The following is a 23,711-nucleotide window of genomic DNA, read 5'->3' on the forward strand; positions in this document are numbered from 1 at the left end:
ATAAATGGGTAATTTTTATGAATTGGAACCTTAAATCATAAATAAAATGTTAATTTGTAGACATGTGTAGTTGTGAACCAGATGGAAAAATAGAAATGTGCCGGAAAAGTAGGTATTTGCAGAAGCTAATGAAGTTAATTGGTCTCATTTGGCTACACTATTTTCCCAAACCCCCCAAAGACTGGGCTTTTTAATTCTTTAATTAAAAATGAGTAAGGTATGCTAATATTATAACCTTTATTTTTTTCCAGCTTTCTATATACATACATCTTATTAATAGAACCACCCTTAGCAGTCCGATATTAGCAAGCATATTAGTAATCTGGAAGTTCCAAGGAGGGTGCCAATATTTTGAAACAATAATTAAAAAACTAGCAATCCATGAGTTAATACGTGCTTTAAAACCCTAATCATTATTTCCTTTTCCTGTTACTACATGATTACAAAGAAAGGATCTGTTTTTCTCCAATTTAAGGAATGTAAATTAAAGTACACAGAAGAGTTTAGGCTGTGGAAGATTTTAATTTTAAATAGAAATATTTAAACCAATTTTGATTAGCTGGGCTAAATCTGCAGTGAGATACTGGAGGCATGTAATATCAGTGAATTGATACACAGCTCCATGAGTTCCCTTAAACTGTTGTGGTTTTTTTTTTTAATGAGAGGAAAATACTGGGAACTAGATACACTCCTCCTTGCTTACTTCACATGGGCGTGTGAAAGAAGTCCATCCCCTGTGCTCTAAGAGGGCGCTTGGGACGGTAGTGCTTGTCTCCGGACATGCTGTAGCGTTCTGCAGGGGACTCGGGGATACCCACCACTGTATCCCAGTCATCGCTAACGTATCGCCTCGCTCTCGATTCCCTATGAAGCCTTCTGTATTTGGATGATTGAGTTTGAGCAACTACTTACGGTTTCAAAGGATTTGGATAATGTTACACTGTAGGGTTGGAAATCTCTTTGAATACTGTGTTGCAAAGGGACAAAGACATAGTTTCAATGCATTTATTAGGCCCCTGCTGTAGAAGTGAGGAACAATAAACCATCTTTTTTAAGTTAAGAGATCTTGGAACAGGCCGCTCCAATAAATCCTGAGTTTAAGAAGTGAGGTACGTGCTGCAGTGCTGAAGTTGTTTATTCATCTGGAGTGTATTAGGCTCTTGATTAATAAGAAGACATCTGCAATTTTACATAAGAAACAGAGCGGGCAGTTTGGCAGTTGTAAATGGAAATTGGGAGAGAAGAGCCAAACGTATACAAAGTCATTGTCTAGTCCTTGTTGCCACTGATGTTGATAATAATTATTATTATAGTGGTTAAAAATATGCATATTGATAAACTGTTTCAATCTGAAGGTTTCAGCAGCCATTTTTTACAAGAATCGCATACCTTTAAGAACTAGTAGCTTTTCAGACAGCTCTACAAAATGAAAAGCCGTCTTTGTGTGCTTAATCTGATCTCACAGGTCTCACACTGATGCCTGACAAAAGTAATGCATTTGAAGTCGATGAATTTACACTGATATAAGTCTGATGTAAGGTAACATCAAGAATTAGACCATATCTCTCCGAAATGCAAGAGCAAAATCTTCAGTACAGGAGCAGAATGCCTGTCAGAGACACATCTTTCATAGGAATAATCTTGTGTCTTAAATTTAAGAAGGCTTAAAACATCCAACAAGTAAATCGGGCAAAAACTTTGTAAAGCCTTAAAAAAGAAACTGCTGCATAACACATCAAGTGCGTGTGATGACTGAGAGCCTTACTGAAAGCCAGGAAGGTTTTGGGGTTTTGGGTTTTTTAAATGGAGCACTTAACTATGCAAGTACATAATTTGGTGGAGAAAATAGAGCTGTTGTCAGCAGAGTTTCAGACAAATTGGTTCCCAGTTAGAAATTGATTGGGAGGTCCAGCAAACAAAGCATTAGTGGATTAATTTCAGGAAGTCACATCCATTGTTAATAATCCATAAAACAAATTCTGAACAATTGAATGTCTCACTCCAAAAAAAATGTTGATAATATGACTCAAATAGTAGATCAGCACTTCTTTCAGTAGAAAAGGACAAGTTAATTCTTGCTGAAGTGATTGGGAGTACAGGAAATTTTCAATATTTAGTGGTGAAAACTTGACCAAAGTCATTTGATCTTCTTGGCACTGTAAGTTTAGTCAAATTGTAGGGCGATGGTGAAAAGATGAGAGGAACTATAGAGACACATCTGAAAGTTTTCCAGTCGGTTATAAAGCAGAACTTCATTAAGTTCATAAAGCAGAGAGCACACAGGAATCATTCTGATCATTTTGCAACACATCTATCTCCCTTTCATGACTCCATAAATACTTGTGGCAACTCTTAATAAGGAAATGTAGGATTAGCAAAACAATGCATGTTGGTTAGCCTTCAAGGCAGTCACATCTGGAAGTGGGGAGCCATGCCATATGATCTAGCGGCTCTTTACCGACCATCTGCAAGTACTTCTTGGACCTGTGACAGGGCCATTAAGTCCAGTTTAAGATGTTGCTCTAACTACACCTGAACCCGCTGAGACATCTGACTGTATAGTGAGCCACTGCAGAGCCTATTTTAGCTGAATTGTGGGAGAGACACAGTTTGCCCATTAGTGTCATCAAAAATGTTGGTTTAGCAGCTATAGTTCCGTTACCATACTGCTGGGCCAGCTGCGAGACCACCTCCTTCAATGCACTAGTGCTACAGTTGTACCCTGCGAGATGCTTCCAGCCAGCTAACGGGGATGGAGCCGGGAGCAGTGCAGTCCCTGCGAGGAGTTTTCACTTTTGGAACACATCTGCAAGCTCTGGCTCAGTTAACCTTGCAGGCTTTTCTGGAAGAGTGACTTGAGAAATACGGGTTTGTTTATTTGTTATCTGGAATTAGTTAAAGATGTAATTTACATCTCAGGGTCTTTGCGGAAATTTGTGGAAGAAGGAAAAGCTTTCTTTTTGCGTGTGCCTTTATTTATCTTTATATAAAATACACATACACAATATTTTTCATATATACATTAGCTTTCCAAATAGTCATTTCAAAATGCATTTTGTATATGCAAGTTAGTGGTTAGGTATTCATATTTGGTTAAAAAAAACCCGTTTCATAGTTAATTAGTATAAAATAAAATCACAGTGTGCTTTTGCTGAAAATACTTATCTGTGGGAGGTTAAAAAAATTCCTATGATACAAAGACTTTTTTAACATAACTTATCGAAGAGCAGAACTGTCATGGTAGCATATAAATAGGGCAGATGGAGATAGCCCCTCGAGGCTGTGGGACTTGAGTTAATAAACCTTGAAAAGTTACCATAATTTTCGTCTTGTATTTTCCTCATGAACCCAAGTAATATAGCTCATTCGTTTTGAATATTACCACTGGACTCCCAGGCAATAAGTTTGATTTTCTTAAACCCTACATCTAACCAGATCCAGACCAAAGCTAAAATACTAGTCCCATTAAAGTTAATAGCAAAATTCCATTGGCTTCAGCGGGGCCAGGATTTTATTCTGAGACTGTAGATTTTAGTATATTACAGTATTTTGGTAACATAAGTCAAATGAAACAGCCTAGTGTTCAAAAAGTTGGCCAATTTTTTTCTGCTAGCCCTCCTCTGTATCTGTTGGATGTGCCTGCTAATATTTCATTGACTTAAATGACTTGCTAGAAGTTTCCTCAGTGCCTTCAGTACATCACCAGTACATCATGCCTGCCACACGCAGAATATTATCTTTTTTGCAATTAAATACATGGGAAAAGGGAGGAACATAGTTGAGCTTACGAAAATGATCGCTTAGGGTTAAATTCTTCACAGAGTATGAGTAGGAGCTCGTGATAAAGCTAAGTCATCAGGGTCATGGATTGTTTTTACCTCACATAAGATAATGTGAGGTGATGCAAACCACCTCTTCATTGGAACACAGTTTTTAGCTTGTGAAGAAAATCAGCAAATTAAAATATTTCAGAGGCAATAATTTTGTATCAAATACCGACAGAGATCTGGAAGTTTTTTGTGGAAATAAAGTGGTCCAATGTGGGGATGGTAAGCCTGGGCTAAAGTAGCAGACATCAGAGCCAAGGAACAAAAGCCAAGTATTTATGCAGAAAATTCAGGGAGAGGAGTACAGCATTTCTTCAGCCACCCTACTCTCTAAGTAGCAGACACTACATTGTACCACTGCATTCTAAAATCCAAGCTCACGACTGAATAAACCCGAGAAAACAGATCCTGCTGTAATAAAAACACATGTAAAATTCCTGGAAATGTTTCCTGTTACAGGCTGCCTGGTTAGTATAGGCTGCCTGCACATTGGTACAAAGTCAGCAATTGTTTGCTCTGATGTTGTTCATATTCCTTTTTGCCAGGAAGATGAAGATCAGACCGGAAGGTTATCAGTCTCCTTTGCAGCCATGTTAGGATCAGAAGGAATAAAAAACCTAATTGTCTTGATTGCATTTCATATTGTTTTGATTGGGTTTATGCCCATGAGATAAAAAGCCACAAAATAGGCTTTTTTTTTTCTCTGCCACAGAAGAGCTTTTGCTTTGGAGTTGATACAGAGTGGTCCAAAAAATGTCCTGCAAGCCAGATCCAGTCCACAGCATGATTCTGCCTGGATTACCAATTTTTTGAAGTGACCCTGTGTTGGGACTGTAGCTCGGTAGGAACAGCTGTTACTGGCTACTCCTGATGGTCAGGATGCTCCTGGTGCACCCTTCACTCCCCAGCTCTTTGCTCCTCAAGCTGCCACTGTGTCGTCTTCGAGGTGAGGGCTCCTGTCCCATGACTCTGGAGCCTGGCCCGAGGAGGTGACCCAAAATTGGCATCAATTAAATGGTTGGACCAAATGGATAATACCTTATTCCAAGATCAGTATTTGCTTTTTTCCACAAGGGAGTCTTCCATTATATCTCCTTTTTTCTCTGTCTTTATGTGGGATATGAGATACCAGGGGAGTTAGAGGCTGCAGTTCCATTAACTGACTGGAGACATTAAAATATATGATATTTTCATTTGGTCTGCTATGAACTGTGCTTGCTTACAGGAGATCTGCAGTATATTTGCAGGCCGGTAACGTACGTCTCCAGCAGACGTGTTTCAGAGGAGTGAAACTAGTTGTAGCGCAACACCTGCAAGACTGAGGAAAATAGGGGGAAACATTTAGACGATAAGCCTTGAGAGGCTGCCTTCTTAATGGGCATGAAATAAAGAAGCAGGAAGTGTTCTGGGATGTGGAGAGACACATTTTCAGGCTAGGACAGGATACAAGTCGGGAGTATTATTGACCAACACTGTAATGTTCCTTCCCCAGCAAGAAGGGCCCTGGTTCTACATCCTCGTGATGAATTTCCAGCTTATTTGAACAGTTTGCATATTTATCTTGGACGGAGATCATACTGCAGTCATCTGGGCTAGACTACTGTAATGTGCTCCTAATTGTTTCCCTTTAAATTGATCCGGAGCCTCTTTGGGGTGGAAAGCTGATATATTAAAAAATATAGCCCCGTCCATGTAGCTGTTCACATTTTAATCCCCCAGTTCTTGGGCAGCAGCCTTGCACTCCGCGTCCCTGCCTGGCAGTTGCTCGCAGTTGGACATAGTCGGCTTTCTCTCCCTGGGCTGAGTCAGGCGCGGGCCGAAGGCAAGTCTTTCTTGTCCTCGGTTGTAGAACTCCCTGCCAGAGCCCCTTGCTGGCTGCCTTTAAGGCAAGCTGCAAGCCCTGTTTATTTCGGTTGGCCTATCCATGACTGTTTTATGGGCTCCCTACCTTTGTTTTTGCATCTGCTACCCTTTTGTTTTTCTCTTTCCTCTGACTAGTCGGGAATTGAATCTTTTGGGGCTGGCAGGTCCCTTTTGAATTCTGTGTGTATAGCATATTGTAACATGCTATTAGATTTTGCTTTCTACTTTTACTGTTTTGCATTTGGCTCTTTATGCTGCTTGGCTTGCAATTGGTGCTTTAGAAAAGATCAAATAAATATATAATTGTGTCGAGTCTTATTTTCTCAAAGAGGGTTAAATCCAGTATCCAAATATAGAAGAGTGTGTTTATGGGGAAACTTAGTACTGAGAGAATTAGAAAGCAAGCTCCAATTAGAAAGAAAGCTGATTCCATGCCGTTTGCAATGCCATGTTTTCTTTAAGAGAAAACTTCCACTGTAATTAGCAAGAAAGTGCAGCCTACCGGCCAATGCATGACCTAACATAGAGCCCGCTATTCACTCTTAGAAATAGATCGTGCTTTTTTATGCTCCTCTGGAGACTGACAATACTGTGAAGTCCAGTATCAGCAAAACAGAAGTCTAAACACTAGCAGAGTCAGGAAATCTTGTACAATAGATGATAAATAGTGATTTGGTTCATTGGCCACTTCTGGAGGAAGCGTGTAAATGTAATCGTGGAATACAATGGTCTGTGCTTCTACCATCAAATACTAGAAATAAAGTGTCTATTTTCCATCCCGCAGCAAACGATTTAACTGTGATATACATACCCAAACCTGTGTAGATGATGTTGCTATTTGCGTTACGCTGGCTGCCAAGGGATCAACCGAAGTTCAGGTCTTTGTTCTAGAGACTGCATAGGAATCAGCAAAAAGACGTGCTTTACCTCACGTCAAGATAACATCAACCAGGGGAATGAAACAAACAACTAGGAGGAAGAGGAAGTAGCAGCCAAGTGCTGTACAAAAAGCAAGGGTCTTAGTTCAAATATTGTCATCTGAAAATGGTTTATGGGCACTAAAACAGAGGAGTGAACCTGGGGGTAAGGTCATGCCACTTTGCTGAGCATTGGGAATCCAGGAAGTTACATATCATCCATCTAAGGATGTTCCAGTTGTAAAATACTATTGAAATCCAAGAGGTTTAGGGCAGCTTGGTCCTGCAAAATGGTAAAATTATTAATCACTTGACTAATCCACATTAATCAGTACAACCTAGTAGCAAAATTATTAATCAGCTTGATGAACTGAGCTATCTTGCAAAGAAATGAGCCTACTTGGAAATTTAAAAGTGATTAAAGATAAAGTGTAAAACAAAATGACTGGAAATGATGCAAAATCTCTTCAAAACCAACATTCTCTCTCACCTCACAGTTTCTATTATTTCATCCATCTCCAACATAGACCAAAAACTTGCATGCAGGCTGGTATTTGGAAAGCAAAGTGTTTGTTCTCTGTGCATGAGAAAAATGAATCTCTCCTTCCCACACGCACACACACACACACAGAAAAATAAACCTAAAGATAAAGGTAGAAGTGGGAAAGAGAGGGAGTATTTGTTTCTTAATTGTAAGGAGGGTTATTTTTAGGCTTTTAAGAGTAAAAGACCATACAGAAATTTAAATGCGATCAAAACATGTAAGATACATTGGAAGATGAGGCGAGGATCTTTGAGGCTTCAAGAAGCCTCAGGTGATTCGAGGGAATAACCTGCTGTGTATAGCACAGCCATCCCACTGAAGTGAGGAAAAATAAGGCAAAGAAAGGGTAGTAAACAAAGTTCGACCAGGGTATTTTAGTACTGGAAGTAATAAATAATAATTGTCGGTGACAGTGAGTGCTTCACTGACAAGAACAAGATGACAATAACTAACTTATCCCAGATGAAGAACAAAGTCTATTTTTTGTAGATACATGGACAGCTAATTGAAAACTTGTGAACATCAACAATTATAGAATACAGAGAAGGGTCTTTTTGTTAGCTGTTAACGATACTTCCACTCTCTCAAAACGTATAGTGTCTTTACATCCCCTTCAAGGAGTGGCACAACGTTCTGCTGTCTTCAGACCCTTGTGCCTTTTGTGGCTCTCCAGGCTGGAAACGTCCAGAACCTGAGCGAAGGTAGCAGTGGTTCTGCCGAGGAAGGACCACCGCTTTCTAGAGCAGGTTGATGACACAGGCTATTGAGTCCTTACTGAGAATTGTTTGTCTTCTGGTTTTAGATGGCTTTAATTCCTCCAAATTGCTCCTTGAATAATAGGAAAAAGGCAATTTGAATTTCAGTGACAGATTGGACATAACAGGTTGCAACTATTAGGTCTAATTTTACCATACTGAGAAATAAAATTGCCTAAACATAAACATCGATCACTGATGCAGTAAATTAATTTGTACAGAAAAAGTAGTTTAACTGCAGTGCACATTAAACATAGAAAATTTTCAAAATTACAGCTCTCTCAATTAATTTGTACACTTGTTTACTTGTTAAAAGCAAAGCGTAACTTCTTTTTCTTTTTTTTTTCCCCCTCCTCTTTGTGACTTCAAATTGTGAAAAGCGAGGAGAGTCATTGATTGTCCAAAAAAGACAGATAGAGCTCTGCGGCTGTGGATGTAACTTAAGCTCTTTTTTTTTTGTTTGTTTTTTGTTTTTTGTTTCTGAACAGGTTAATAGAATTACTAAAGACCTCTTTGAAATATTGTTTCATTGTAGCAAGCAAATTCAGCATTTTAATAGGCTTGAATTATGTTTTGTTAAGAATTAGTGGTGTGAAGTAATTAAAAAATTTTATGATTTGGTTCAGCAATGAGTTTACATTCAAGTGTGTCCTCAGGCTTATTTAAACTGTTGAAATCTTCCAAACGGTTTCATAAAAAATGTCATATGTATCTTCTCTCTTCTACTACCGTTTCTTTTCAGAAAATCTGCACACACTACTATCCCACATTTTAATGTGGTATCTAGAGACTTAACATAGATGCTGGCCAACTTTTCTTCATTCTGGCAATTGCTATTTATAATATGCTTATTGTTTTATAAAATGGAAAAGAACATGCCTTTTTTATTTTAAGCCACTGATCATATGCAATCACAAGTGTGTATATAAGCTTTATAAAGGTTGCCCAAGTCACAGTGGAACAGGATCTGCCAATATGTGGCTTATTTTGATGGTATCTGGTGTCTACTGTTTTCAAGGACAGTAGTTCGATTCAAACACAATTCTGATAAGTGGCAGGTTTTCATGTCTTTAATGCCCTGACAAGGGCATCACTCTCAGGAGAGGGAGGTGAAACCATTTGGATGAGAATTTCTTCCCCTCTCCTTTGTGCTGACACACCAAGATAATGGACAATTAATAGCGAACCTTCTCTGCAGGGAAAGTCTAGGGTTATCACAAATATAAAAGTGCTCATGAAGTGTTTGGACACATAAGGGAGGGGGAAAATAAACATAAAAAAAGTAGAAAGCAGGACCAGCACAAGGCTTAATGTTCAATTTCATATTTTTTCACCGGAAATTATGGTGAATAATTTTTCAGTAGCGGCAGCTGTAACTTTTTAGACCTGGTTCACTGCTCGTGATGTGGGGCAAAGGACAAGAGGAATCTTGCCATTTACATCTTTTTGCTAAGTGAGAAAGCTGGCTCGTGCATTTCCCGGAGATGCCAGTTAGCAGGGCTGCCTGCTCTTAGTTACTAATCGTGTCGTGCTGTAAAGTTTACACTGGTAGGATGTGGAGGACAGGCCTAAATAAACTGCTTCTTCACCTTATCTCCTGATCCAAGAACAGGCTTGCGGAATGCTCTTTAGGCTCACCTTCAGTCTCATTGCTCCCATTTAGACCAAATGTGAGATTACTTTCCTTTTCTGGCCCTCAGCGTGCACACTTCCCCTTGCTCTGGGGGAAGGCCGGTTTACAAATCAGGAGCCTGTGCAGCCCTTGGTTGTTGCGTTGCTGTGCGATCCAGCAACTCCAAGGTGCTCCCAGAGCAGCCCACCACCCCTGAGGTCACCTGGAGAAGGAGTTGCCGGAGGTCAGCGGAGCACTGCTCAGTTACCACTCGCCTTGGGGAGTATTACAGTGGCTGTACCTGCGCGCCGCATTCAGCAAGTGACGATGTGATTGTCTGCCTCTCTTGTCCAAGTAAACAGAGAAAAGACGTACAATGTTTCCTGAAGTTAGACAAACCAAAGATTAGTCTAAACTGAGAGTGGAACAGGTTAACTGATCTTTCTCTACCCTAAGCTTTCATTTGTCCCTAGCAGCACTGAGCTGTCAATACAGTGTACAGCTACTGATAAGTATGGGTTCTCCTCAGCCTGAAGAGATCTGTCTGATAAGATAAGATGGCCTTAAAAAAAAGAGAGAGAGAGAGAGAGAAAGTACGTTAACTGCTTTGACTGCAAAATACCCCCTGGTAGCCAGAGATAAGACACCTTGAGCTGCTCAGAAGACCTTAGACAGGATGTAAATGAAGCCAATAAAAAAAAAAATCATTTCAAATCCAGCCGCTCTTCTGCTCTACTCTTATTTCCATCCCTGACAGCAGAAGGCTTAATTTACTGCATTTCACACCGGGCTTCCATTCTACACTGAGGAAGCTACAAAGGGTTGTTTTAGATATAGGCTTTAACAAAGCAGAGATCTCTTTATTTCTGGAGAGGCCTCTATTTCAGACAGTTAATCATGAGTTTCAGAAGGCTTTGGTGAATGGAAATTATAGAGGAAAGAAGGAAAATGCTGCCTTTTGCAAAGACTTTCCCCATCTTTTTTATAATTAAATCACGCAAATAAACCTGTATTAACATGAAAGAACCGAATGAAGCATGCAACTCTTACCTTGCAAAATTCCACATAGAGGGACTGAAGTTCTCCAAGATAGGAAGACGGCAGGTGTGACAGTTTGCATGTGACAGCTTCACGGTAGGATTCGGTGTTCTGACCATTCTGAACTGGGAAATTCATTAGGTCCTGCTTACAGGCTAGGCCACCGGTAAGTTAGTGGAAGCCACACGCACCTACCGACCTGTGCCTGTCCCATGGCATAAATATTCACGTGTTCCCATTCAGGTAACCTGGGGAAACGAGGGTGGGGAAGAAAGGGCTGTATCGTCTTGTGCAGCATTTTGACTACAGTGAAAAGGGTCCTGAGGCATGGTGCCCCCAGTGTGACCGTGCTGCACTAATGTGGGTGTAAGCATTTGTCTGCCCTTCTGAGCACTGACTTAGTTTTAAAATCAAGGTTAGCTTTGCTCGGGGACATCACTGTTAACAGCTGTGCAGCACATCTGCACTAACAGCCAGATGTAAAAAAAGGGAGCCTAAAATGGGTGTAGGTGGACTAAGAAGCTAAAGAGAAGAAATGGTTGTCCAAAACCTACCTCTCTGGGTTCACCCCAATTTGGTAGGCACCTCTTTTTTTCATTAAAAGTTTCTCAGGTATCTGTGGTTTGGCAGTCTATGCAAACCACCCTAGTATGAGCATCTGGGTGCCCATCACCTTTCATCAGCCTTCTGCACAGAGAGCATTGTATGAAGCCCAGGACACGGTGAGCGCTTTCAGCAGAAAGTGCTGTGTTCCTGTCTTCCCTATATAGGAGCCAGGTAGGTAGAGTACTAAATGGCACGAGGCCTTGATTCGGTTCCCTCAGCCGTCTTGAGAGGATTCAAAGCCATGTTTCCTGCCTCTGAGCAGAGGCTCTTTGGTTGTGCGGAGATCTCTTCCCGTGGAAGCTGGGCTTACTGGAGCAAAGAGTACCCTGTTCATAGGGCTAGTAGGAGTGTATTTGAGAAGGAACTGTTAACCTGCTGAGAAAGACACTCATTTAGTCCAGGGGTTCTTGTAGTCTGGAACTTGTGCTTAGGTTTATTTTTGTTTTTATCCAGTGCCTCTTTAATGTATAAAGAGCCCAGTACTCCCCTCTCCCAGCTGAGTGCCCAAGCTGCGAGGTTGCAGACCTTTTCCTGGTCCCCCCCCCAGGGCTCCATGAATCCTGCTTTCTTTGCTTCTTAGGCTCCTGGAGACACCTAAGTCCCTTTGCAGATCTAGGTCCAGGAGTTTTCACCTGTGTAAATAAGACCGCCACCACATCTCTGTCATTCTAAGAAATAAGCAGTTCTGTGTTTATTTACTGTATTTAATTCTAGCACACTGTAAAATAACACTGATATGTTTTTGAAAGCGTTAACTGCCTGCATTGCTTTCACTTGATCTTCATTTCCTTTTACTTTCCATGTCCTAAAGATTTTTGTGGTATCTTTGCTTGAGTTTCTTTCAGATGCAATTATTTACTCCCGTCTTTCTCCTCATCTGATGTTCCTTTATTTTTGTTGTCCACACATTGCCTGCCTTCTTTTCTTTGTCCTAGTTTAGCCCCCTCCAAAGTGGGTCTTGCTGTTGCTGTTCTGGTCTAGAGGCAATGAAGCAATGAATTCGGGTGGTTGAAATGTAGGCACAGGTGGGAGGGACAGGCACGTGGGATAAAAAAAAAAAAAAAAAAAAAAAGGGAAGGTGGCCGAGTGTGAGGTACACCCGTAGCAATCCCTGCAGACCTTCATGATTATACTCTGGATTAACTGAAAGAAGGGCGATATTCAAATAAGGACCCACGGTGGTGATTGGCATCTAATGGGTTTCTGCCTGCAAATCCTGCGCAGGGTCTCCATCTTTTGTCTGAGCCTCCAGCTGGGGAGGTTTTGACAGGCTGCCCTTCTTCTCCCCGCAGGGTCCTGGGGCTGTGTGGGAATGGGGACTTGGAAGGCAGCTGTGAAGCAGGGTCTCCTTCAGCTCTCAGGGTCCGAGCCTCTGGGCCATTTGATTTTGGGAAAGAAAGAGAAAGAACGACGCTTCTCTGACTTGAGACACACTCCTTATATTGTGACCAGGGAAAGAAAAGAAGCAGTCAAGTCATTTTAATACCTGTATGCCACTGGAAAGTTACTTTGGTGACTGGGACTGTGTTGTAGGGGCTGCTGTCTCTGAGGCTTCTGTACACTTCAGCAGCTTTGAAAAGGAGCTGCAGTGCGGGGGAAGATTGGAGGGAGAGGGTTTCTGGTCCTATTCATGGTGTTGCCTGGGGAGAGCACGACCCAGTGAAAGCAGAATGCAGAGGAAACTATTGGAGTCCAGTGAGGAACCTGAACTGTTATCCCCATGTCATTTGCTGTTCTTAATAAGCAGTACAAATACTGTTATCAGCACAACAAATTACAATGATTATTTTCTAGCAAAGACCTGATTGACTGAATCACTACTTTTAGTACATGAGGTTGTTAATACAGAGATTCTTAGGCAATCATTATTATGTGCAACTTTGCTGGAGTATCTGAACGGGTTTTTTGCTCTCCCATTATCTTGATTCTAAATGTAATTATTCTCAGGGTGATTTTTTTCTGACCCCAGCTTCAGATGGAACAAGCCTGGTGGTCTCTGACTCATACTGTACAAACAAACAAAAACAACTACTAAGAGAAACAGCAACTGAACAGCGGAAGAAATACAGTGTAAATGTGTTTGTCACATTTAAGCAGTGGACAAATGAGCTAATTTGAATCGCTTAGTGCTTGTATAGTCACAACTAAACAACCCCTGTAAATTAATTGTGTGACATGCGATTCCCAATTATGTAAAGCAGTATAATAAGCTTTGAGGATGGTGACTGTCATTAGTTATATGTACAGCACTGTGGAAAATTACTTATTCTTTCTCTTTGCCTAGAGAGGCACAAAATACTGGCTTCCTCAAACAAGTGGAGGGTAGCTCTGTTTTCTTCTTGTTGCAAATTGGGTTTTGTGTATGATTTGAAAGGTGGAGCAGAATGTGAACTGCTTACATTTTCTTTAATTTGGCTGTAGAAGGTGGAATTCATTGGGCACCGTCTGTTCAAATGAACTTTAAGCAACAATCAAGGAAAACATTTATGCTCCTCTCTACATATGTAATAGTAATATGTCTTCTGAAGAAGACATAATGGAACTGGAGGCTTAGGTTACCTTAGGAGAGCAATACAGGAATGTTAACTACTTATGTAGGCATTAAAGGCATTTTATAAAAGCAAGCAGGTTTTTCCTGCGAGGTATTGAAATGCTTTACTTGTTGTTTCTAGGAGCTGCCTTTCTTCTGGTTATGAAATCTAAAATGGGGAAACCTCCCTACCAGCTGTCTCAGTTCTGTTGGTCAGGAACCCCTGCATGTTTCTCCCCCAGTAATCTAACTGTTAATGCATTTAATTGGTGCTCCCAAAGCAGTTTTGAAATATTGATAGATTTTAAAAACATCTGTAAATTATAAATAATTTTTAAAGTTCACATTTCTCTTTTGAATGCCCATTACAGAGTATTAGTTTTCAAGCCATTTAATAAGTTATGAGACAAATGAGTGAGTTTCATGTGGGGTCACTGATGTGAAAAAAAAACGTGACTCTTATATTAAAGTTGCAGCTTTTCCAAAGCTGTGTACATTTCTATTGAAAGTAAATGGAGAATATTATGTAATAATGTATATTTTATTTAAAGCAACTAGCTTACAGGCTAGCACTACCTTCTAATTCTGTTAAAAACTTCAAACCCATAGTTTGTTTCAGTGACACACGTGTTAGGCCATCACTGAAGTCATGTTAATGCTTAAATACTATCTTTTGATCTTCTAGTTATTTAGAGCTATTTAGCACACAGCAGAGTATTGTTTTATTTCAGCAATATCTAACCTCTTCATTTGCTATTTATTCACACCTGCATATTCCCCTAAGATTCCTTATCTCATTTTCAAGGTAGCCCTGCAGACAATTAATGGTGGTAATAATATAAAATGTGTCCAACACTAAAACCTGAAACGGCCATTACAAGTAAACTATATGATATATAATAACCACTCCACTCAATTACCTGCACAAAAATGCAAGGATTTAAAACTGGAGCTCTGTCATACATCCAGTTAACTGACCTACCTACCTGCTATTTAGTCCTTCCTTTCTTACAATTCAGATTCTACCTTGTAGCATGTCATCTGGTAAATTAGCAAAGCTGTACGCTTGTATGTGTTGTCCATACCTTTCAGCGTGTGTGTATGAGCACATATATGTGCACGCAGTGGTATATGAGCAGGTCTCTGGCTGGTGGTGGGACGACAAATAATGACTACCCAACAATTCAACGCATACATGTGCATTCATAACCCATATGCCTGTGGCAATATGTAGTAGATGCGTTTATGTGCTGCTGCCTGGTACACTTGGTTTGTCATTTTTAGTATCTATTCCCATCCTATGTAACCTGTTGTTACAAATTTTGTACCTGTCAAACCTTGCTATTTAGTACTTCAGATGGGATCCTGAGGGATGGTTGTGTGACCGGTCTGCCATCACCGTTAAGGGGGCAAAGCAGTGAGAACATGTCAGCAGGACCGGGAGCCGGGGGGTGTCTGTCCAGCTAAACTGCTGGGTTTTCTCTCTGGTTGGGTCCAGCAGCTTAAGCATTTTGCCAGCTCTGTGTTTCAGGGGGAGAGCAGATTTTTCTTGCGGGGATGGCTCAGACCTGGGAGATGCGGGTTCTGTTTCCTCCTTTGCACAGATTACATTTGTAACCTGAGGCAAACCGCTCCAGCTTGTCTGTGCCCCAGTTACTTGAGCAGCAAAATGGGGAAAATAGAAAACTGCTGCTTACAGGATATTGAAAATATTAATTTGCTCATATTTGTAAACTCTGTTCTATCAGAGGAACCTTATGTATTATGGCACGTAAAGGTTTGCTGACACTCGCTTTAGGAATGTGGCCATTTGTCTAGTGGCAGCAAAAACAAGTTTAAATCATACAGAAAAATAAGGCATGATAAAGCAAGTGCCCTGAAGCATATTCCAGCCAAAGCATGTGTATATCATAAACCTTCCTGGTGACTAAGTAACGTTTTTCTGAAGCAGTACTGTTAATTCAGTCAGCAGCACTAGGGATAAGATCACTTTTAAGACCTCACGACTACTGAGGTTGGCACATGAGTGGCTGGCTGCTAACTCCACAGAGGTGCTTTTGTGCTCTGATGCTTCCCCCTTCCTCCCTCCCTCCCCTTTCGTGGGATAACTCCTTCTGGTATTACTTCACTTTTCTGTTAGTGAGCACTTTCCCCCATAAATATGACTGAACAGGTGTTACACTGCTACTAACTGAGTTTCCAGCTGTCCTCCTCCAACACAGACCAGGCAAAATCTGTTGTTTCGTCCTATTAGACAGACTAGAGAACTATCAAGCCTGAGATGGAGGTCTTCCTCGCAGGATACGGTGGTTTTGTTGCCAGAAGATGGTCAGGAAGGCCTGGCTGGCTAACAAAGACAGTCCTTCAGCTGCTGGGTGTAGTTCCAGTTTTGCATCCCCTTTGGCAGCAGCACAGAGACTGCTGCAGTGTGGCCAGCCAGCAAAATTAGGAAATAAGGACCTCTTTTATTTACTCAGGCTGCTGAATCACGGGCATTCCTGTCTGCTTGGAGAAAAGTCAGGCAGCTCTACTTTCCACTGGAAGTCTCAGGAGTGCTTGGTACTTTCATCTCGGAGTGTTCACACACTTGTTTTAATGTGCTTTATGGAAATGGTGAAACTCAGCAAGTACAGTTGGTGTAGAAAAACATCTGCACTAACTATTCACACACATTTGCATCTTTAAATAGACTTTTAGGCCTCGTAGCCGATTTCCAGCAAAGCCTTTTGGTTGTGAGTGCTAGAGCTTTCTTAGAGTCAGCGAGTGTGAAGTGACTGGTTCCAAAAATTAAAAATTTACATGGACATGTTAAGTGCATCACATTGAAACTCAGAATTCTTGCCATAACACAAAAAAGGCATTTACACTAAGTAGCACTTAGTGAGTGCCGAAGGAAAAAAAAAAGGTCGGTACAGAAAATATATTTTAAAACTCTATAAACACTCTGTTGAATACCTGGAACCCTATTCTGCCCTCAGATAGATGCGTACCACTCCTGGGGACTTGTATGTGTGCATCTGAATTTGGTCCAGAGTATTTTAAAACAGCTTGTTATGACATCAAAAATCAGTATTTGTAATGTTGACATAGCTTGGTGGGTAGGTGTCTGCAGATTTATATATGTGCGGCTGTATGCAGAGTAGCCTTGGCGCGCGGTAGCAAGCCGCAGATCACTGCCATTTTGAAGGAGATGCTCTTAATGGTTGCGTGTTAATTTTATGGTGTGGCATCTTTTGTGGCAAAGCGGAGGGGACAGCAGAGCCATCAGTGCCATCATTCACATCCTGCTGTAGCAGTAGTTACTCATTGTCCAGGTTTCCTTCTGGATCGCTGTCCCTAGATCCATTCCTAGACAGCCCCGAAGCTCACCAGGCGCGTTAGTCCATCGCACGCAACGCTCACACAGTGTTCAGGTTGGAGTCCACACAGCAAAAGTCACTGCAGAGAAACATTTCCCTTGTCACAGAAGGAAGGTTTTGAAAGTCCTTCTGCGGGCCGCTGATGGCCAGCGTGCCAGGCTTCAGGAACCCTTGGTGTGAGTGCAGCCATGGGGCCCTCCTTCCGGAGCCGGTGGCTGGCCGCCGGCGCCCCTTCCACACCGGGGGAAGCATGTTGGCCGGCTGCATTGTTAGGCTCGTACTCAGGAAAATCCTGTTGTCCTCCGCCGTGCGCTGTGCGGAATTCCCCCTGCCTTGCTGGCTCTTCTGTAGCTCTGAGAGATTGAGAGATTTTCTCATTTCAAGCTAAAAGGACGCAAGTCGGACTTGTAAGTGGTTTGCTCTTCTCCTTTCTGCACAAAGAGAATTACTCTGCAGAATCATTATGGGCTTGGATTAAAAAAACCCAACAGCAAGGTGACACACAGAAACATTTGTATTTGCCAGTTGGAAAGCAAGAACCGGCTCGGTGCTGTAGTTACACTATTCCCCCTCCGCCTTCTTTACCTTGTATAAAAGCCAAGGAGAGACCCCCAAGCAAACAAGGAGAACTGGCTGGGGGAAAGGGGCTGCCATTGCTTACGCCGTGGTCACACTGGATCCCGACCCTGCTGCCAGCCCAACAGCCCGCTGAGATCCACAAGCCAGGGGGAATAGTTGTATAATAGGTGAAACCAGGCAGGCATTGGCCACAAAAAGGAAGTGATTTACTACTGTGTCTGTGATAATACACTATTTATAATGCTTACTATATATTCCTCTAAACATTTATACAATAATATATCATTTCTGCATAGGATATACATTTTAATACTAAATTTGGTTACAAAATATGTTGCCTAGGCAGTCACAGACTATTTTTCTTCACACGGTTGCTTGACATAAATTCCTGTTTATCTGCCGGGAGTGGTTGTATGTCAGAAATATATTTGATTTTTAAAGGACAAAAGGTTTCTCCACTTAAAAGACCTGGCTGAAAAATATTAATTTAAAATAAAATTTTGAAATGTGGACAAAATTATTTTCTGTAAATAGTTTTTCTACTGTTTTGATCATTTCCAGTGTTAGAGTCAAACCCAGCAATTTGAAAGGGCAGTACACAGATTTACATTTAAAAGCCTCCTGTGAATATTGCAGTCATTAATGTACCAACTTAAAAACTCACCTGGCTGGCATCATTTAGTAGGTATGACAATGAGTAACTTTGCTTCAGTGCATTGGGAAGCATTTTAGCAGATGATAGTACTTTTGCTGTTTGGGTTTTTTTTTCCCCTAATTTTTATCTGAAAAACCCAAACAACACCTTTATTTTCAGTGCAAAGACATGGTACTTGGGCTGAGATTTGGTTTTGTTATTTAAATATATACCATTAGTGCAGATTCGTATGTAGGTAAATGCAGATATATATTTGTGTGTGCGAAAGGTGTGTGTAATTTGTGAAACCCTCCTCTTGAAGACGTAAACGAGAGGATAAAAACCCGTGCAGTTTCCAACTTATCCTGAAAAGCATTGTGTCAGTGGGCAGGCATCCAGCAATGGTGTTTGGTTGTTTTCTCGGAGTTAGATGGTTGCCATCTGGCATTGATAGTGAGATGGCGTTGTCATCAGTTTCTAGATGCAGGAAAGGAATGAATCCTCATCTGTTTCCTGTGGATAAGCAAGAGGTTGATAATGTAGTAAAATCTTGTTACCTTAAAGAAAGCAGGCTTGGGATTTGTTTACATAGTATAGCTCTAACCTTTATGTTGGTGTAGTATGTTTCTTGAGAGAAGGCTGAAGAGGTTAAGAAACTTACTGCTTGGCAAGGAGTATACCTTAAGAAAGACATTTTTCAAGAGGTTTGTCCTATCTGTTTCTGTACTATTACTGCAGTCAATTTTACTTTGAAAAGGAAAAAGACCCCAAGCGTCGCCCCTGGAAAGGAATAGAAGGATTATTTGATGCAGAGTGGTCTTTCAAGCATTCTTTTAATATTTTTAAAGAAGTTTTAGGTTAAGTATGGTTGTAGTGTTGTAATCTACATTTAAAACAAAAGGTGCAAAAACTGTACAGCACATCTGTTGAAAAAAATAGTTGCAACTTGCCTTGTCTAATGATGAGGTAATATCATGGATAACTAGTTCAGCTTATTATCTGGCTAGCATTTCTGTTTTGTCTTTTCCTTAGTACTCGTAAATCTTTCAGCTTTTACCATAATCGTTTATCATTTTTCCTGTTTCCAGTTTTTTTACCAGTTGCTTTGTCTGTGATCACCTCACAGTCCAGGTTCTGCTGGGCTAAGGAAATTCAGCTGGCTGAGGCCTTTGCAAAAAGGAAGAAATGGTGGGCAACCTCTTGAACTTGAAAAAAAAAATTGCCGTTCACAACTGACCCTTTTGAAACTTTCTGATTTTCCTTGATCCTGGCTGGCTGGTTTGTTAGTTTGTTTTGAACATTTAATGATCCAGCTGCCAGCTTTCGGTAACTGAATTGTATCATTATTGGAGAAATCTGGTTGGACTTTATTAGAGAAAACATCACTGTTTATACTGTTGTCCTGTTCCTCCCCTGTAATTTTTCCTATTATTGATTAGAATAACACCCAAGTCTCTCTCAGTAATAGCCTTTAAAAGATTTCTGTGTTCAGAATCAACTTCCAGGGGAAAAAAATACAACCTGTAGCAAAGCAGGGGGAATCTTTTCATTAAACATTAGGCATGTGAGTTGACTGTATTAATTTTAAATCATTCCTGTAATATTTTCTCCTTTCCTTTGACTCTTCAGATGCTCACATAATATGCAAATCATTTTACAATGGATACAAAAGAAACATTAAATATATTAAAATCTGCATTTTAATAAAGTTGTCAATGTATAATACATATCCTGCAACTGAGAAGGAATGATAAAAAAGCAATAAAAAGGTAATATAGGCACAGAACTATTTAATAACTTTTAATGTTTTACAGTCTGATAAAAATAAATGTGGTCTGGAAGCTGTTGGATACAGGTGTAAGAAATATCGTAGTCTTGAGTTTAATATGTTTTAGCTATTTAGGAGTAGCAGATCTGCGTTGTTCGTATGCATTTTCTATATCTCCTTTGAACTGTAGGGATTAAGCTTGTGGGCATGTTTCTTTCTCATTTCAGATGGAGTGGATGTTGAGGATGACCCCACTTGCTCATGGCCAGCATCATCGCCTTCTAGCAAGGACCAGACATCCCCGAGCCATGGAGAAGGTTGTGATTTTGGTGAAGAGGAAGGAGGCCCGGGGTTGCCCTATCCATGCCAGTTTTGTGACAAATCGTTCAGCCGCCTCAGCTACTTAAAGCACCACGAGCAAAGTCACAGCGACAAGCTCCCTTTCAAATGCACGTATTGCAGTCGCCTCTTCAAACACAAACGGAGCAGGGACCGCCACATAAAGCTTCATACGGGAGACAAGAAGTATCACTGCAGTGAGTGTGATGCAGCGTTCTCAAGGAGTGATCATCTTAAAATTCACTTAAAGACTCATACGTCCAACAAGCCATATAAGTGTGCCATTTGTAGACGTGGGTTCCTGTCATCTAGTTCGCTGCATGGTCACATGCAGGTTCATGAGAGGAACAAAGATGGCTCTCAGTCCGCTTCCCGGATGGAGGACTGGAAAATGAAAGACACTCAGAAATGCAGTCAGTGCGAAGAAGGCTTTGATTTTCCTGAAGATCTTCAGAAGCACATTGCAGAATGTCACCCTGAGTGTTCCCCTAATGAAGACCGATCTGCTCTTCAGTGTGTTTACTGTCATGAACTCTTTGTAGAGGAAACGTCTCTGGTGAATCACATGGAGCAGGCTCATAATGGTGAGAAGAAGAATTCGTGCAGCATTTGCTCTGAGAACTTTCATACTGTGGAGGAGCTGTACAGCCACATGGACAGTCACCAGCAGCCAGAGTCGTGCAACCACAGCAACAGCCCGTCTTTGGTAACCGTGGGCTACACCTCAGTCTCTAGCACCACTCCAGATTCAAATCTCTCAGTGGATAGTTCAACAATGGTGGAAACAGCTCCCCCTATACCAAAAGGTCGTGGAAGGAAGCGGGCAGCTCAGCAAGTACCAGATATCACTGGTCCTTCAAGTAAACAGGCAAAAGTTACCTATAGCTGCATTTATTGCAACAAACAGTTATTTTCCAGCCTTGCAGTTTTGCAGATACACCTGAAAACTATGCATTTAGATAAACCCGAACAAGCCCATATCTGTCAGTATTGTTTGGAGGTATTGCCATCTCTCTACAATCTGAACGAACATCTTAAGCAAGTCCACGAAGCTCCGGACCCAGCACTGATTGTTTCTACCATGCCTGCCATGGTGTACCAGTGCAACTTCTGCTCTGAAGTGTTCAATGACCTCAACACCCTTCAGGAACACATCCGATGTTCTCATGGATTTGCCAACCCTGCTGCTAAGGACAGTAATGCATTCTTTTGCCCCCATTGCTACATGGGATTTCTTACAGATTCTTCTCTGGAAGAGCATATTAGACAAGTCCATTGTGATCTTAGCAGTTCCCGTTTTGGTTCCCCTGTGCTTGGAACCCCAAAAGATCCAGTGGTGGAAGTGTATTCTTGTTCTTACTGTACAAATTCTCCAATATTTAACAGTGTTCTTAAACTGAACAAGCATATCAAGGAGAACCATAAGAACATTCCTTTGGCACTGAATTACATCCACAATGGAAAAAAATCCAGAGCCATGAGTCCCTTATCTCCTGTAACCATTGAGCAGACCTCTTTAAAGATGATGCAGGCAGTGGGAGGTGCTCCTCCTCGTCCTGCAGGTGAATATATTTGTAATCAGTGTGGTGCTAAGTATACTTCCTTGGACGGTTTTCAGACTCATTTAAAAACACACCTTGACACTGTCCTGCCAAAACTGACCTGCCCTCAGTGCAACAAGGAATTTCCAAATCAGGAGTCTCTGCTGAAGCATGTTACCATTCATTTCATGATCACCTCGACCTACTACATCTGTGAAAGCTGTGACAAGCAGTTCACGTCTGTGGATGACTTGCAGAAACACCTACTGGACATGCATACATTTGTGTTCTTCCGCTGCACCTTGTGCCAAGAAGTTTTTGACTCCAAAGTCTCCATTCAGCTGCACTTGGCTGTGAAGCACAGCAATGAAAAGAAGGTATACAGATGTACGTCTTGCAACTGGGATTTCCGCAATGAGACTGACCTACAGCTTCATGTTAAACACAACCACCTGGAGAACCAAGGCAAAGTACACAAGTGCATCTTCTGTGGCGAGTCCTTTGGTACGGAGGTGGAGCTGCAGTGTCACATTACTACGCACAGCAAGAAGTACAACTGCAAGTTCTGCAGCAAAGCTTTCCATGCCATCATCTTGCTGGAAAAGCACTTAAGGGAAAAACATTGTGTTTTTGAAACAAAAACTCCAAACTGTGGAACAAACGGGGCATCTGAGCAGGTTCAGAAAGAGGAAGTGGAACTCCAGACCTTGTTGACAAATAGCCAGGAGTCCCATAACAGCCATGATGGCAGCGAAGAAGATGTGGACACATCTGAGCCTATGTATGGCTGTGACATTTGTGGAGCAGCTTATACCATGGAGACTCTCCTGCAAAATCACCAGCTTCGAGACCACAACATTCGACCCGGAGAAAGTGCCATAGTAAAGAAAAAGGCTGAACTCATTAAAGGGAATTACAAGTGTAATGTGTGTTCTCGAACATTCTTCTCTGAAAATGGGCTCCGAGAGCACATGCAGACACACTTGGGACCGGTGAAACACTATATGTGCCCAATCTGTGGTGAGCGGTTTCCGTCTCTTCTGACTCTTACTGAGCATAAGGTCACACATAGTAAGAGCCTGGACACTGGAAACTGCAGGATTTGCAAGATGCCCCTCCAGAGCGAGGAGGAGTTTTTAGAGCATTGCCAAATGCACCCTGACTTGAGGAACTCCTTGACAGGGTTCCGCTGTGTGGTGTGCATGCAGACAGTGACCTCCACGCTGGAACTGAAAATCCACGGCACGTTCCACATGCAGAAAACTGGAAACGGTTCTGCCGTGCAGTCCACGGGGCGCGCACAGCATCTCCAGAAACTGTACAAGTGTGCTTCTTGCCTGAAGGAATTCCGCTCCAAACAGGATTTAGTGAAACTTGACATCAACGGTCTGCCATATGGTCTGTGTGCTAGCTGTGTTAATCTCAGTAAAAGTGGTAGTCCAAGTGTCAACATCCCTTCAAGCAGTAACAGACAAGGCATGGGCCAAAGTGAGAATTTGAGTTCCATTGAGAACAAAAGCAAGGCAGGGGGACTGAAGACTCGATGTTCTAGTTGCAATGTTAAATTTGAATCAGAAAGTGAACTCCAAAACCATATTCAGTCAATCCACAGAGAGCTTGTTCCAGACAGCAACAGTACACAGCTGAAAACACCACAAGTATCTCCAATGCCCAGAATCAGCCCCTCCCAAACTGAAGAGGTAACCCTTTTTTCTTTGCTCTTGACACCTTCCATCCTTTTGGAAAAATTCCCCCTTTTTTCAAGCTGTCTTGTCACTTGTCATGAAATGCTTAGGCTG

At 41.5% G+C, this 23,711-nt stretch overlaps 1 protein-coding gene across 13 annotated transcripts in view; it reads left to right on the top strand.

Moving 5' to 3' along the window:
* ZNF521 (zinc finger protein 521) overlaps positions 1 to 23,711 on the top strand; it is a 235,061-nt gene that overhangs the window by 75,165 nt on the left and 136,185 nt on the right. For all 13 annotated transcript variants that reach the window (XR_012833844.1, XM_075744217.1, XM_075744221.1 and 10 more), the window contains one exon: positions 20,260 to 23,612. Coding sequence is in view for 12 of the 13 variants with exons in the window: in XM_075744217.1 (XP_075600332.1) it covers positions 20,260 to 23,612 (3,353 nt within the window). In the remaining variant the exon portion in view is untranslated. The remainder of the gene's footprint in view (positions 1 to 20,259; positions 23,613 to 23,711) is intronic.

Source organism: Balearica regulorum, chromosome 2 (assembly GCF_011004875.1).
Source record: "Balearica regulorum gibbericeps isolate bBalReg1 chromosome 2, bBalReg1.pri, whole genome shotgun sequence".
In the NCBI taxonomy this organism is placed as follows: Eukaryota; Metazoa; Chordata; class Aves; order Gruiformes; family Gruidae; genus Balearica; species Balearica regulorum.